This window comes from Sceloporus undulatus, chromosome 4, assembly GCF_019175285.1.
Source record: "Sceloporus undulatus isolate JIND9_A2432 ecotype Alabama chromosome 4, SceUnd_v1.1, whole genome shotgun sequence".
Classification (NCBI taxonomy): Eukaryota; Metazoa; Chordata; class Lepidosauria; order Squamata; family Phrynosomatidae; genus Sceloporus; species Sceloporus undulatus.
Genome location: NC_056525.1, coordinates 88458347 through 88473250, shown reverse-complemented (window position 1 = coordinate 88473250; position 14904 = coordinate 88458347). Strand labels below are relative to the sequence as shown.

The 14904-nt window shown below is 38.0% G+C and overlaps 1 protein-coding gene across 1 annotated transcript in view; it reads right to left on the bottom strand.

Annotated features, from left to right (window-relative positions):
* The window catches only part of PATJ (PATJ crumbs cell polarity complex component), a 212377-nt gene that overhangs the window by 31315 nt on the left and 166158 nt on the right, over positions 1 to 14904 (bottom strand). The window contains 4 exon segments of the mRNA XM_042463137.1: positions 680 to 766; positions 2032 to 2179; positions 4004 to 4197; positions 7727 to 7810. Of these exon segments, the coding sequence (XP_042319071.1) occupies positions 680 to 766; positions 2032 to 2179; positions 4004 to 4197; positions 7727 to 7810 (513 nt within the window).

The window sequence follows — 14904 nt, the reverse complement described above, 5'->3', positions numbered from 1 at the left end:
ACTCCAGGTTTACTTTAATTTTATCATATAATAAGTAGCCATGCAAACCATAGATCAAACCAGCACCTTCCAGATTCATTTAAAAAAAAAAAATCAGCCTTATTCAATCAAAAGTCCATCTCAAAACCAAAGCTTGATAATATAACTAAATAGGATTTCAGGCCATTTTCTGTCTCTCAGCATGGAAGCATTCAATCAACAAGAGTCTTTTTGGTCACCAAAAATATTGGATCAATATTCAGGGCCATATTATAAATGGTTCAGTTGATACAATTGCTCCAGGCTTCTCACTGATGAGGGAAGAAAGTGTTGCTTGTTCCCTTTTCAACCTCAGTCATTTTTCCCAGTGTTTCTGTTGTCACCATCATTTTGGTACTTAAATGACTGAATAAACAGCATGGAATCAGACGACTAATCTCACTGAAATTTCAGGGATGGAAATAGCTTCACACATTTGCATTTCTGTCTACTCTAATTTCTATGACACTGATCCTAGAATAGCTGGCAGATGTGAAGGGGACCATATTCAGGAATGCTCCAGGGCCCCAACCACATCAATTTGAAATCATCTGAATTATGGCTGTAGCTGAATTCTAAAGTTTAATGGTTACAATCACAAGCCAAATCACCACAAACCAATGATTTTGTTTTTCTTATGAATGCATCATTTGGTACAAACCTGGCTGTGTTGGGATGTTTTTCGTGATGACGGCCAAGAACCAGCTTTCAGTCGTCCGATTTCCAACTGTACAAGCCCTTGAGCACACTTAGCATGTGACAAAAATACACAGCATACAGTATTTACATCTTGATAGAAAGTTTTCCTTTTACTAGACATACAGTGGATATTTTTTAAAAAATCACAAGGCTGAATAGACTACAACTACGATATAATATATTGATTATTTGAAAAAGATATCTCGGAAAGTATTTAATTCACATTTATTTCACGGTTTTCTTTATCAAATAATCTTTAGCAATATTGCAATTAACCAAACATATGAAACTTAAAGCAAGAAAGTGGAACACTTTCCCAGAAGAACAAGAGGCAACTTTCGATTTCATAAAAAAAACCTGGATACAACTATCAATGGACTGTACCATTATCTCTTTATGTCAAACAACCCCTACCTGCAGAAGAACAAGAGCATTAAGAAAATCTCAGTGGTGCAGAAAGAATCCTAGCCTATATTTCTATGAGCAGAATTTTTACATTATGCCACTGAAATTAAACCGTACAAGTACAACATTCAAAACTGTGGATTCAGCAAATCTTTCTGCCTCCAACACATATAAATATTAAAAAATCTACCAGCTGAAGCATCTCTGCTTTTACTCTTTGATACCTGGAATGCTTTTATGGCAGAAATAGTATTAGAGGGGAAATATACAAACTCTTCTAAATAATTTCTTACATTATCAAATATTTCAAGATAAATATATATCTAAAATAAATGCCTAAATTTTACATTTTTGATGCAATTGATTTACAGACAACTTAACCACTCATTAACTCTCTCTATATTTATTTCTCTCTTTTATTTCAAAGTGTACTTGAACTGCTTTTCAGGACTGCAAGAATGCTACAAAGATATATTCAGAATATTTAAGGGAGGTGTAGAATTATAAGCAAGCTTCTTTGCCTCACACAAGTTATTTATACCTTTAAGGAAATACAACTTCGAAGAAAAAGGTTTCCAAGACCCGCTTTTGAAGGGGCAATACTTATAATTATGAGGAGAGCTCCATAACTATGGTGTCACTACCACAGAAGTCTCTCATGTGCAGCAACCTCACTCACTTATAGGTAAGCACACAGTAGGACCTTTGAAAAAAAAATCATAGAGCTAGAAGTGGCCTCATGGACCATCAGGTCCAACTCAATGCTAAGTGCAAGATCTTGGCATTCAAGAAATATCAAATAGATAAAATTGAAATGACAATATACTTTACTTTTTATAAAGAGCGGGATATATGCTTCAGGCTGCTTGCAAACATTGGTTAGTACTCAAGAATATAAAATGTACTCACCTTAAGAATGGTGGCAACTATCTCTTGGGAAGCATGTCTTACATTCTCTCCATTAACAGATAAGATCTGATCCCCTTGAATAAGTCGCCCATCAAGGTCAGCAGCTCCCCCTTTGACAATATCAGAGATAAAAACTCCATTCCCATTTCTAATGAAGAAAGATGCACACATATTATTTCACAATCAAAAGTATTTTTAAGCTGACAATTTGCACACAAAAGGGATACAGACATATCAACCAACATAACCTAATTTCTAGCAACACTGGAGATTCATATTTTAGTCTTATTTTTAATTTGCAATAAACTGTTACAGAAAGTAGAAAATCGTTATATCCATTAGGTAAGGAGACTTGGAATATGATTACATCCATTGAAGTCAGTCCTGGTTTGCATTCTAATGAGCAACTGCCACTGAGTGCTGTCCTCAGCCATTGGCCACACCTGGTCTTAAAATGATTATGCTGATTTATTTCTACTATGTGATTAAATTATTTATCATCATTACCACTACCATTATCTACAAAATAATGGTGTCAACATTGCTATCACTCTGACACCAGATGGAAATGTGGCTGTTCCCAAAAAGTCTTTTGGCTCTAACTGGTTTTATACAAAACCTTCACAGGTATACGTTTCTAAATAATTTCAAACTGTTGCAAATTTTAATTTAAAATTTTAATGAGTTTTAAACTTATGAAATTGTTTAATTTTTTTAGTCTTTAACATTCACTTTATTTTCACACTGTTTAAATTAGGTTAGTTTTATTATATGCAACCCTGAAATTATTAGATAGAGGGCAGGGTATAAATATTTGAATGAATGAATGAATGAATGAATGAATAAATAAATAAGCACGAAACATATTTAGAACACTACACTACAGCATTTCTCAGCCACTCAGTTTGCTCTTCTAAATGTGAAAAAGGAAACAGATATGGTATTTAATTCCACTCTTTCCATCTAGAAAAAAACAAATGCTGCTCCCTTGTCTTCCTCTCTCCATCTGTTAATCTTCTTTCTATTATACCAAATATTTGGATATTATGTATGTGGTTTGAATAAACACAGAAGGAAGCAGATTTCAAGTCACCTAGAGAGCTTGCACTGCCAGGAGGGGTTCTTCTCTTCTGACTGATACCACCATGTGTACAAGGGCAATGGAACTGATAATGGAAGGGCTCAGGGCGAACATGCTCTTCCTTCTTGTGCATTCATTTAAACCACAAGAGATAACAACTGAATAGGGCTAATCCTCCAGTAGTACTGTATATGTCATTCTCTTCAATGCAGACAAGTTCATATTGTGATTCAGGGGTCAATATGCAGGCCATACTGAACTAACTGTTTCACTGTTGTCTCCAATATGCTAAAGAGGAGGACTGGGACTGAAATACAAAAGGAACGTCTGGGTACATCAGAAGAATTCAGGCAGAACAGAGACTGAGTTACTTTATGGTTTCATGCAATTGGGTAAAGAGTGATTTCATCTTGTTTGTGTTTAGTGTGTATTGAGGGAGGAATGATGTGGTATAATAAGGGATAGTCATGGTTTTCCCCTTCCTTTTATAGTGGTGGTGGTGGGGAAAGCAAGTTTGCTGAAAGACTGGTTTCCAGTCCAGGTATCCAAAGCATGATGGTTGTACACTGAATTGGAGGAACTCTAACTGTTGGCCAGCACACATTATAATGTTCTCTCACAGAAGAAACTGGAAACTGCCACTAAAAGCCTCTCTCCTTGGACAACAGAATAGGAAACTGCTGCCATTTTATATAAATTATTATGCTAATCACAAAGCTTTCCACTGAATCACAATAATTTTCAGATGTTTGTCTCCCCAAACTGGCAAATATTTTCCCCAAGTCTGCCCCATTTGGTGAGCCTTTTTATAATGAATGCAACGGCACTGTTGTGTTTGTTTTCTATTGTGAAAATGATCTCAGCAGAATGATGGCCAGCTGTGATTCTTACCGTTTCCCAACAATGCTGAGTCCCAAGCCTCTGCCCATTTTCCTTTGCAGTTCAACATGGAAAACCTCCAAATTCTCTTCATCTTTATAATGAGCTTCATCTCTATATACAACCAGTTGTACTTTTTGAGGAGTCTGTCTCAAGGCTGTGATAGCATCTTCATGACTAGCATTTCTCAAGTCTATACCGTTAACCTGGAATAAAATAGCATACTATAACTACAATTCTGCTTGTTTGCTAGAATGTAATTAGGCAAGTAAAAAACAAATAAAAATAAATCAACATGTTTATTGTTAAGTGAGAGAGAGAAGGATGTTTTCAGCTGAATAAAGTAACTACATAAATTTTTCACACTATTTCATATCCCAGATTATCTAGTCAACTGTAAGAGTCCCAGTGCAGAAGCCTAGAACCTCTGAGGTGGTTCAGATGTACTGTATATACTTGACTATAAATCAACCTCATGTATAAGTTAAGGGCAGGTTTTGGGGCCAAAATCATAGATTTTGGAATGACCCATGGATATGTTGAGGGTAAAAATTAGGGGCATGTAACAAAGGATGTAAAAGATGAAAAAAAGGAAAACAATGTCAAAGAACTTACAAAACATCAGCAGTTATAACTGTATGTGGTCATACTAAAGGCTGTTTGGATGAGAGAGAGTAGACAGTTGTCAGGGTTTCCAGGATAGATTATATTTTTGCCTTTCACCAGGAGATTGTTCCTTTTTTGATAAGCGTTAGAGTACTTACATTGACCTGACTCAGGTTTTTTGGCTGCATTTTTTGACTAAAATTTCTAGACTTAATTGAAACATTTCTAATGAATGGGTATAACTACACATAGTATCTATTTTTAGTTTTTGATTATTAACTTGAAAATGTAGGTTTCCCTGCATTCACCAATCAATAGACCTAAAGTTGTAAGCTCAAAATGTATTAACAATTAGCATGAGTAAGGGTGCAATCCTATACAGGTCTACTCAGATGTAAGCACCACTTGCCATCACAAGTGTTCACTCCATGAAAAATGTATACAGCAAAGGTGAGGATCATGTAGCCCTCCAGATGCAGCTGAACTGCAAGCTCCAACTCCCATAGTCAATATAGCCAATGGCAAAGAATGCTTTCATTCAAACATGACTCGAAAGTGGTTAACAAAGAATGCTTGAAGTTCCAGTCCAACAACATCTAAAGGCATTTTGATATTTAGACAATTCTGTAATTTGAATGGCAAAAGAATATTTTTCCAGATTCCAATAGATGGCACACAAGACCACTCCAGCAGCTTTAGTTTTTTTCTTAGAACTCATGTTATAGTTAAAACAGTAGTTGCATAAAGAGAGCCAAGACATTGCTTTCATAATGTCAATGGCCAAACAAAACCCTGTTTGGTTGAAATAACAAAACTAGAAGAATATGTTTTACTTGAATTCCTGACAGAAGCAGACTTGATATCCATAGTAATCTCCTAATTCAGATGCAACCAGTTAAAACTGGGTGATTTCCAGCTGTGTGTGTGTGTGTTTAAAAAAGTTTCCATTTTAGAATCAAATATAGCCATCTGCAGAAATTTCCCCTGGAGACAGTTGGTACTAATACTCTGGCAAACAGTTACAGAACTTGATACACATTGTCGCTATCCTCTTGCTGCTTAGGTGGTGCATTGTAGGATACATGAGCGCATGGAACTAGTGATTCCATAAAATGTGTAGCTTCTAGGAAGTATCCACACTTGAGAATGATGGCTATAGGCAGAAGGGTTTTATTCTGAATTGCTGCCAGTTATTCTGCAGCTTTCTTCTCCCTTGGTTTTACTTCAAATCTCTTATCACACTAATTCCAGTAGTTCCTCTTGGAAAACAATGAAGACCAGAAAACCGATAAAACTGTAGAGTAACAAAACCTTTTGCTGTTGAATCTTTTTTTTAAAATGGCTTCTGTTATGGCTAATTGGTCAGCAGTAGCCCTGGTCCTAGTAGATTTCTCTTGATTTCTGGTGTTGGTAGGATATGCTCTCAGTTGGGGTAGTTGAACTCTGTGGATGTTTCTTCTGGTTTAGGGGTTGTCATAAATGCTGAGTCCAGGCCCTCCTGAAATATACTATCTTGGTATCTTTGGAAGGCTGGTTACTCTAATATACACCGCCCATGCAAAAGTCAGCTAAATTTAAGGAACTGTCATGTACTGGCTAACTTCAGTCCAAACAACAACAACCAACCCACCAAGCTTCAGTAGGTTCTGAAAGCTTTATTCAGAAAACTAAAGTAGTTCACAGCATACCAATGTTGTCAAGATTGAGGCAATGTCTGTTGCAGAGTATATTAAAGGCAATTCAATTTTTTTCACATGCTCAGCCTCCATTCATCTTCAAATCAAAATATTTCTTTTACCAAGACTACCTCGCCTTTCCTTTTTTGTACCAAGAGTTCCCATCAAATTAACCTCCACAGTTTGAAGTGCATTTTTCTTCCCCTCATATCTGCTCACTAGCCAGCTTCCAGAAGGATAAACAATCTTTCCACACAGCATCACCACATATACAGAATATATGGCTAGCAAACATGGCAGGACCTATGATACTGATAGACACTCACACAAAGAGCGATGAGGCCTCTACAGAGCTGAGTTCTTGCCACCACAGAGGAGAAGAGATTGGGGGATTTGTTGCTTCAGGTGCAACAGCAACTTATCCAACCATGAAAACCAGGTTTCTTTACTTGAGAGGAGGTGGGAAGTATCAACTGCTCTGCCTCAGGTGGTAAGGTGGCATAGGCAGGTACTGAGATAGGGCCAGTCTCAAGATACTGGAGTCAGAGTAAGTAATTTTTTTCCTTTGAATTTTGTGTGTGTGAGAGAGAGACACAGAGAGAAAGAGAATGTAGCATTTTCTCTTTTCTGGTCATTTCTAATGCTCATAAGCACCAAGCAAGGCAAACATGTTCCTTGTATGTGCAGTGAAGGATTTATCAGTTGCTGTTTTAATCATGTTTTAATTGCATTCTGGTAAGAAGTACAGTTGTTGTTTTAAGGCACAGAAATGGCAGCTAAAATAAGAGCCAGTCTGTGAAAGAGCTGTTAAGAGCAATTCCCAAGCAGTCTTCAATGTTTTCCTAACCTCCTTTCAAGGAAGTCATAATAGGTGTGCTGGGAATTTGTGTTGACTTGACAGTGAGCTGGTTCAGACATTCAGCAACCACAGTGGTTTCTACTCCTTTTTCTAAGTTGCAAAGCAAACACAAATTATTTTCTTAACTCTTTCATATCTTTCACTATAAGACATAATGAAAAATAGCAAGCTTCACTGAGTGGCTTATGCAAAAATGGTTCTGTTTGATAGTTTGAAGGTAAATAAGATAACAGATCCCAGTTTTAGACTTTCAGGGTTTTGATATATAATTGGCCCTCCGCATCCATGGATTCTGCACCCACAGATTCAACCATCCAGGGCTTGAAAATATTCCCACTTCCCCTAAAAATCCCAAAAGCAAACATTGATTTTGCCATTTTATATAAAGGACACCATTTTAATATCCCATTAAATATAATGAGACTTGTGTATCCACAGATTTTGGTATCCATGGGAGGTCCTGGAACCATACCCCAGCAGATTAATCTAAACTTCAATTTTCTTCAAGTTAAGAGGCATTTCCCACACCTTCTTAAAGCACCAGTTCTAAATTGAAGAAAGAAAAATTTCAAGGTAGTTAAACATGACCCTTACCTCAAGAATTTGATCACCAGCCCAAAGTCGACCATCTCTAGCAGCTGCCCCTTCTTCATAAACTTCATGAATTACAATTGCATCCTAATGGGAACACATCAGCAAGGTATTAAGGTTTACAAATTAAGATAAACTTCCAAGCCTGTAGTCCACTACAACTTCTAAATCCTTCTATTGACAACAACCATATTTTAATCATGATGAGCAGAATTTAAGCAGGTTGCAGGAGCATTTGATCCAGTGTCACCACAAATCAGCAAGCTGTCCCAGAAGGACTTGATTTTAACCACAATAAGAGCTGCAATGAACCAACATTAACTGTGATTAAATCTAGCTAGGTTAGTTCTTGTTACTGTCAACCTGGACATAGTCAAACATGGTTGTGGAATTCACACAGGAAAACAGAAAACATACAAGTAGACAGTTTACTTAAACCTTCACAGCCATGATTAATAGATTGGTAGCCAGCATGGCTTAGTGGTCTGCGCACTTGACTATAGATCTTGAAACTAGGGTTTAAATCCCTGCTCAGCCACGGAAACCCACTGGGTGATCTTGGGGGAGTCACACTCTTTCAGCCTTTGAGGAAGGTAAAGGCTAACTCCCTCTCAACAAATCTTACTAAGAAAAAACCCCTTGGGGTTGCCATAAGCTGGAAATGACATGAAGACACAGAACAAGACAATAAGTGTTACATTTGCACCAGGTACCATCGTCTGGCTTGTATTAAAAACCTACATGATGGCTACAAATATTTTCCATCATCCAAGAGTAATACTATTCTGCAGCAGATAGACATTTGCTACAAATGAACGCTAGGTCAATGTGCACCTTGTTTGTTGTTGTGTGGCTTCAAGCCATTTTTGACTTATGTGACCTATGGCAAACTCACTGGGGTTTTCTTGGCGAGATTTCTTCTTTGTCATTGCCTTGCTCTGAGGCTGAGAGCAGGTGACTTACCCAAGATCACCCAGTGGGTTTCTTGGCCAAGCTGGGAATTGAACCCTGCTCTTCAGAGTCACAGTCCAACACTCAAACCGCTATGCCACACTGGCTCTCCAACTTGCACCTTAAACTTGTTTAACTATCATGATACAACTTCAGTAACACTGCTATGTTAAGTGACTGTTTAAAACTTACATGGGGAAGTGCAACAATAATTAAGAAACGGATGTCTTGTGCTGAGTAGCCAAAGTTTAACCTACCAGAAAAAATGAAATCCAGAAGTTTATTATTTATGTATCTGATTTATATCCTGCTTTTCTGCCAAGAAATGCATCACAGGGCTTATTGGTCTTATTACTGAGGCTTGAAAATATAGGTTATTGCTCTGGGGAGAATTTCCTTTCTTATGGTGAGAAGTAGACATCCCTGACAGCAACAATACTTCAAGTGGCACTTTTAAAAAAAATCATTTCCTCAGAAAATGTTTTGAAACAAAATGACAAGTGTCTTCCTGGAATGCTTCCTAGGTAAAATTCTTGAGATTTTAGATCTTTATTATACGTTAAATGTTTAAGGCTTTTAAAATCTATTGTGTTTTTCTCTTATTGTTTTTATTCTGTTTTATTGTGTTAATAGCTATGAGAATATTTTCCTACAAGGTGGCACACAAAACCACTAAATTGTTTTATTAAGCATTTTAATTGTTTTATAGTTATTTATCCAAATATTTTAAATGTTAGAGCCCTGGTAGATAAAGACGTGATAAATAAGTGACTCAAGTAAGTAAACAGTAAAATAAAAGATTACTTGTTCAATTGTTAAAATGTTTCTATCCAGCTATACATCAAAAAATCTCAGGCCAGTGTACAAGTAAAATCAATGCACACAGGTTAAAACTATTTAAAAGAATAAAAATAATTTAAACAGACAAAAACATATTAAATATGATTAGCAAGTTAAAACAATACGATTAGTAAGTTAAAACAGGTTTAAAAATTAAAAGTTTTAAAACTATGTTCATTAATATTTCACATTAAATCAGTGAGGCCCAAAGGCTTCAATAAAGAAACCATCTTTTTATTTGATGCATAAATGAAACTATCCCATTCACTAGTAATAATATGTAATTTATCTATCTTTAGCAACATCATTTATACAGTCAGCCCTTCTTATACACGGATTTTTTATACACGGATTCAAGCATACACGGTTTGAAAATGTACCAAAAAAGTATAAATTTACCTTAATTTTCAATTTTTTATAAGGGACACCATTGTGCTACGTCATTATATTTAATGGGACTTGAGCATACACGGATTTTGTTATACACGGGGGATCTTGGAACCAAACCCCAGTGTATAACAAGGGTCCACTGTATTCTTATTATTGTTATTGTTTTTATGTACCTTCAAGTCAACTTTGCCTTTTGGTGATCCTATTCTAAAGGTTTTTTGGCTAGAGAAAATTTGGCACTGGCTTCCTCTAAGACTGAGAAAGTATGCCTTTCTGACTTATGGTGAATCCATGATATGATCTTCTTGGCAAGTTTCTTCAGAGGGATTTGACATCGCCATCCTCTGAGGCTGAGAGAGTGTGACTTGCCCAAGGTGACTCACTGGGTTTACATGACTGTGCCAGGATTTGAACCCTGGCCTCCAGTTGCAGTCCAATGCTCAAACCACTGTGCTATACTGGCTCCATTTATATAACAGGATATATTTGATATCTTATCTTTCTTCCGGTTAAGTCCAATAAATCCAGAGTACGTACAAGACTCTCTCCTTGTTTATCCTCACAACAACCCTGTGAGATGAATTAGGCTAAGAGAGGCTAAATGGCCCAAGGTTACTCAGTGAGTTTCATGGCTGAATGGGAACTAAATCTCAGTGTCTCAAGCCCCAGTCCAAATGAAGAGGATGCAGACTAAAAATTCAAAATGCTATTAATAAACTGGGAAACTATGTAAACAGGAACAGAGATTAACCAGAAAAAGGTAAAATGTTACACATAGGGATTAAAAATGCATAAATAAGGAGGAGAAGGGGACTAGGGACTACACAGAAGTAAGTAAAAGAATTATGTAAGTAAATAACTGACTTAAAATAAGTGAGAGCATAGTCAGGTCAACATCATTTTAGTTTGCAGCATCAAGAGCACATTGTCCAAGAATGAGCAGTAATAGGACCCTTTAAGATTACAGTCAAGATATTGTGTCTTGTCCCCAACAGTGACAGAACTGAAAGGAACAGGGAGAAGAGAACAATAACAGGTTGGAAAGCTTTGGTGAAAACCACGAGAATAGAATGAAGCTGGCTGAGAGAAATCCATATGTTAAATATTTTTACACTTTATGGCTGTGACAGAAATTTCTTACCATGGAAAGGGGCCACTTTGAGAAACATGCCACAGCGTGATTGTGATCCGTTACTAACAATGCTACCTACTGTTTTGTATTATTCTTTCCCCCTAAATGCCTAAGATGCTTTACATAGATTTCATCAATAAGCCCCATAACAATCCTGTAAAATACACTAGTGTTTTTACAGATGGAGGCGTAGGGAGCATGACATGCCCAAGGCAAAACAATGAGGTTAAGAAGGAGATGAGATTGAATTAGAGACTTTCCTAAGCTCATGCTTTTAATTATCACTCCTTTTCCCAAGAAGCTGGGGATTAAAGAGGAGGATAAAACAGACTACATTCCAAAAATCATAAACTATACAATCTGTACAGAAAAAGGCCAGAATCTCTTGCTCTAGGTCATTAGTTGTAATGTAATATCGGAGCCATTGGCAATAATCTTTGAAAACTCCTGGAAAACAAAAGAGATCCCAGCAGACTGGCGGAGGGCAAATGTCCCCATCTTCAAAAAGGGGAAAAAAGAGGATCCCAACAATTATCGTCCAGTTAGTCTGACATCAGTACTAGGAAAGATTCTGGAGCAGATCATTAAACAGAGAGTCTGTGAACATCTAGAAGCCAATGCCATAATCACAAAAAGTCAACATGGGTTTCAGAGAAACAAGTCATGCCAGACAAATCTAATCTCTTTCTTTGATAAAATTACCAGCTTGGTAGATGAAGGGAATGCTGTGGATATAGTATATCTTGATTTCACTAAGGCCTTTGACAAGGTTCCCCATGACATTCTTGCAAACAAGCTTGTAAAATGTGGGCTAGACAAAGGAACTGTTAAATGGATCTGTAATTGGTTGACCGGCCGAACCCAAAGGGTGCTCAACAATGGCTCCTTTTCATCCTGGAGAGAAGTGACCAGTGGGGTCCCACAGGGCTCTGTCCTGGGCCCAGTGCTATTCAACATCTTTATCAATGACCTGGATGACAGAATTGGGAGCATACTTATCAAATTTGCAGATGACACCAAATTAGGGGGAATAGCTAATACCCCAGAGGACAGGATCAAGATTCAAAATGACCTGAATAGACTAGAAAGCTGGGCCAAAGCTAACAAAATGAAATTCAACACAGAGAAATGTAAGGTATTGCACTTAGGGCAGAAAAATAAAATGCACAGATATAGGATGGGTGACACCTGGCTGAATGAAACTACGTGTGAAAGGGATCTAGGAGTCCAAGTAGACCACAAGTTGAACATGAGTGAACAGTGTGATGCGGCAGCTAAAAAGGCCAATGCTATTTTAGGCTGCATCAATAGAAGTATAGTGTCTAGATCAAGGGAAGTAATAGTGCCACTGTATTCTGCTCTGGTCAGGCCCCACCTAGAATATTGTGTCCAGTTCTGGGCACCACAATTCAGAAAGGACATTGAGAAACTGGAGCCATGTGTCCAAAGGAGGGCGACAAAAATGGTGAAGGGTCTGGAAACCATGCCCTATGAGGAACGACTTAGGGAGCTGGGGATGTTTAGCCTGGAGAAAAGAAGGTTAAGAGGTGATATGATAGCCCTGTTTAAATATTTGAAAGGATGTCATATTGAGGAGGGAGCAAGCTTGTTTTCTGCTGCTCCAGAGAACAGGACCCGGAACAATGGATGCAAGCTACAGGAAAAGAGATTCCACCTGAACATTAGGAGGAACTTCCTGACAGTAAGGGCTGTTCGACAGTGGAATGCACTCCCTCGGAGGGTGATAGAGTCTCCTTCCTTGGAGGTCTTTAAACAGAGGCTGGATGGCCATCTGTCAGGGATGCTTTGATTTGGATTTCCTGCATGGCAGGGGGTTGGACTGGATGGCCCTAGTGGTCTCTTCCAACTCTATGATTCTATGATTAGTTGGCAAAATATGGCTCTCTAGGTGGTGTTGAACTATAATTTCCATCAAAACTAATCAGCATAGCCACTGCTCCATTATGCTGAGAACTGGAGTCCAATATCTGGAGGGTTGCAATTTGTCTATTCCTTAGCCTCCAACATTTTACAGATGAAAATTGGAAGACATGTGGCCCAGCAATATCAGAATGCTGTCAAGATGGCAAAAGTTATTAACGAGAAAGAAAATACAAGCTAGTAGAGGCTGCTGCAGTGTGCTTTTTTCGGCCCCTTCTTCTCCTCTCTCACTTGCTCAATTACTTGAGTGCAAATTATGTTTGCATTTTGAACTCAGTTTGCAGCAATTAAAGTAAGCTGAGGGCAAAGGAGGAAAGTGGAAGGAGGGAGAAATTGGGACACTTTAAAAGCAGCTGAAAAAATGAGACAACATATGAGTAATTAGTACTCTCCCAGCCAAATTGTGACAGTTGAAGGGTATGCTGTTCCTGCTTTTCAGGAATGATCCCAAGGTCAGGTCTACTGGAAGTGCAACAATGCTCTGCACTGAAAGAATTAATGTCTCAGAATGGGCAGTAATAGGGCTAGAGAGTTTGAGTGACCTATGCCTCTTTGCCTACCTATCCTGAACCCTTTGTGATGTACACTGACACTCTTAGGGATGTTTCCACTCCTCTTCTCACCTCCAATCTTCTCTGGGCCAAAGCACACAGTCTGGAAGAGTGGCCTTTGGCTGCTCCAGCTCCAATTGCGTTGGAATTGCAATGACTGCAAAGTCCACTTCCAAAGTGGGTTGCCGCCACTGCTGTCCCAAGTCGGCCACAGGCAGGGGCAGGTTTAATCCACTCCTTGTTAGGTTGGCTTTTCCTGGCTTAGCATGGCCTTGGAGCAGCTTCTGACTGCTTTGAGGACATGCATCATGTTAATGCCACATCTCCAAAGCGCCTAGAAGCAGCTTTATTTGGCCTATGCATTTTGGGCCTCCAAGATCAACCTAGAGATGTCGCTAGATTAGAATGGCTCCCTAAGTAACTTTCCTATCTTCAGATGGAGTTTCTATAACTTCAGTTTCTCCTCTAAGCTTTTGGTATCTTTGCTTCTTAATCAGAATCTTTGACTACTGCACTGCACTAATTCTAATAAGGTTTTGGGCAACTGGTTACACACTGTAAACTGCTTAGGGAGTGCTAGTTCACTGATAAGCGGTATAGAAATGTACTTGCTATTGTTTTTATTGCAGAGGCCGATTGTGGCACAGACCATGAATTGCTCATAAGAAAAAAAATAGAGTTAAATTGAAGAAGAAAGCAAAAATCACCATTATACCAAAATATGATTTGAATAACATCTCAGAAGAGTTCACTGATAATGTAAGAAACAGATTTGCATATTAATGATAACAGACCAGGAAATTTGAAGAATTATGGACTAAAATCAAGGACATAATTAAGGATGAATGCAATAAGACACTAACAGTTTCCAAAAAGAAAGAGAAGAAACAATGGTTGACAGATGACATACTTCATGCAGTACAATAAAGAAGAAAGGCAAAAGCAAAGGGAGATGGAGGGGAGGGGGATCCAGAAGCATGAATACAATTGTGCACAGGGAAAAGAGGAAATACTACAGTGACCAATGCAGAGTAATAGAAGATAACAAAATGGGAAGAATGAGAGACCTCTACCAAAAAATGAGGGAAATCAAAGCTAAATTCAAAGGCAGGGATCCTCTTCTGGGTGTGTTCCCACTATGATTTAAAGGGAATCACTGATAAGGGTATATGACTGTCATTCCCATTTGAAACTGGTTCTGATCCTACTTTGATAGATTTCTATGGCAATAAAGCAAGGCATATGCAAACCCACCATTTTTTCCAGACACTAGTTTGCTAGCGATTCTTTTGTAAAGAATTGATTCTGAAATGTGTTCAACAAGTGGGAACAACAGATCTGAATTGCATCAATCTGGAGGGGAGAGACTAATAGCA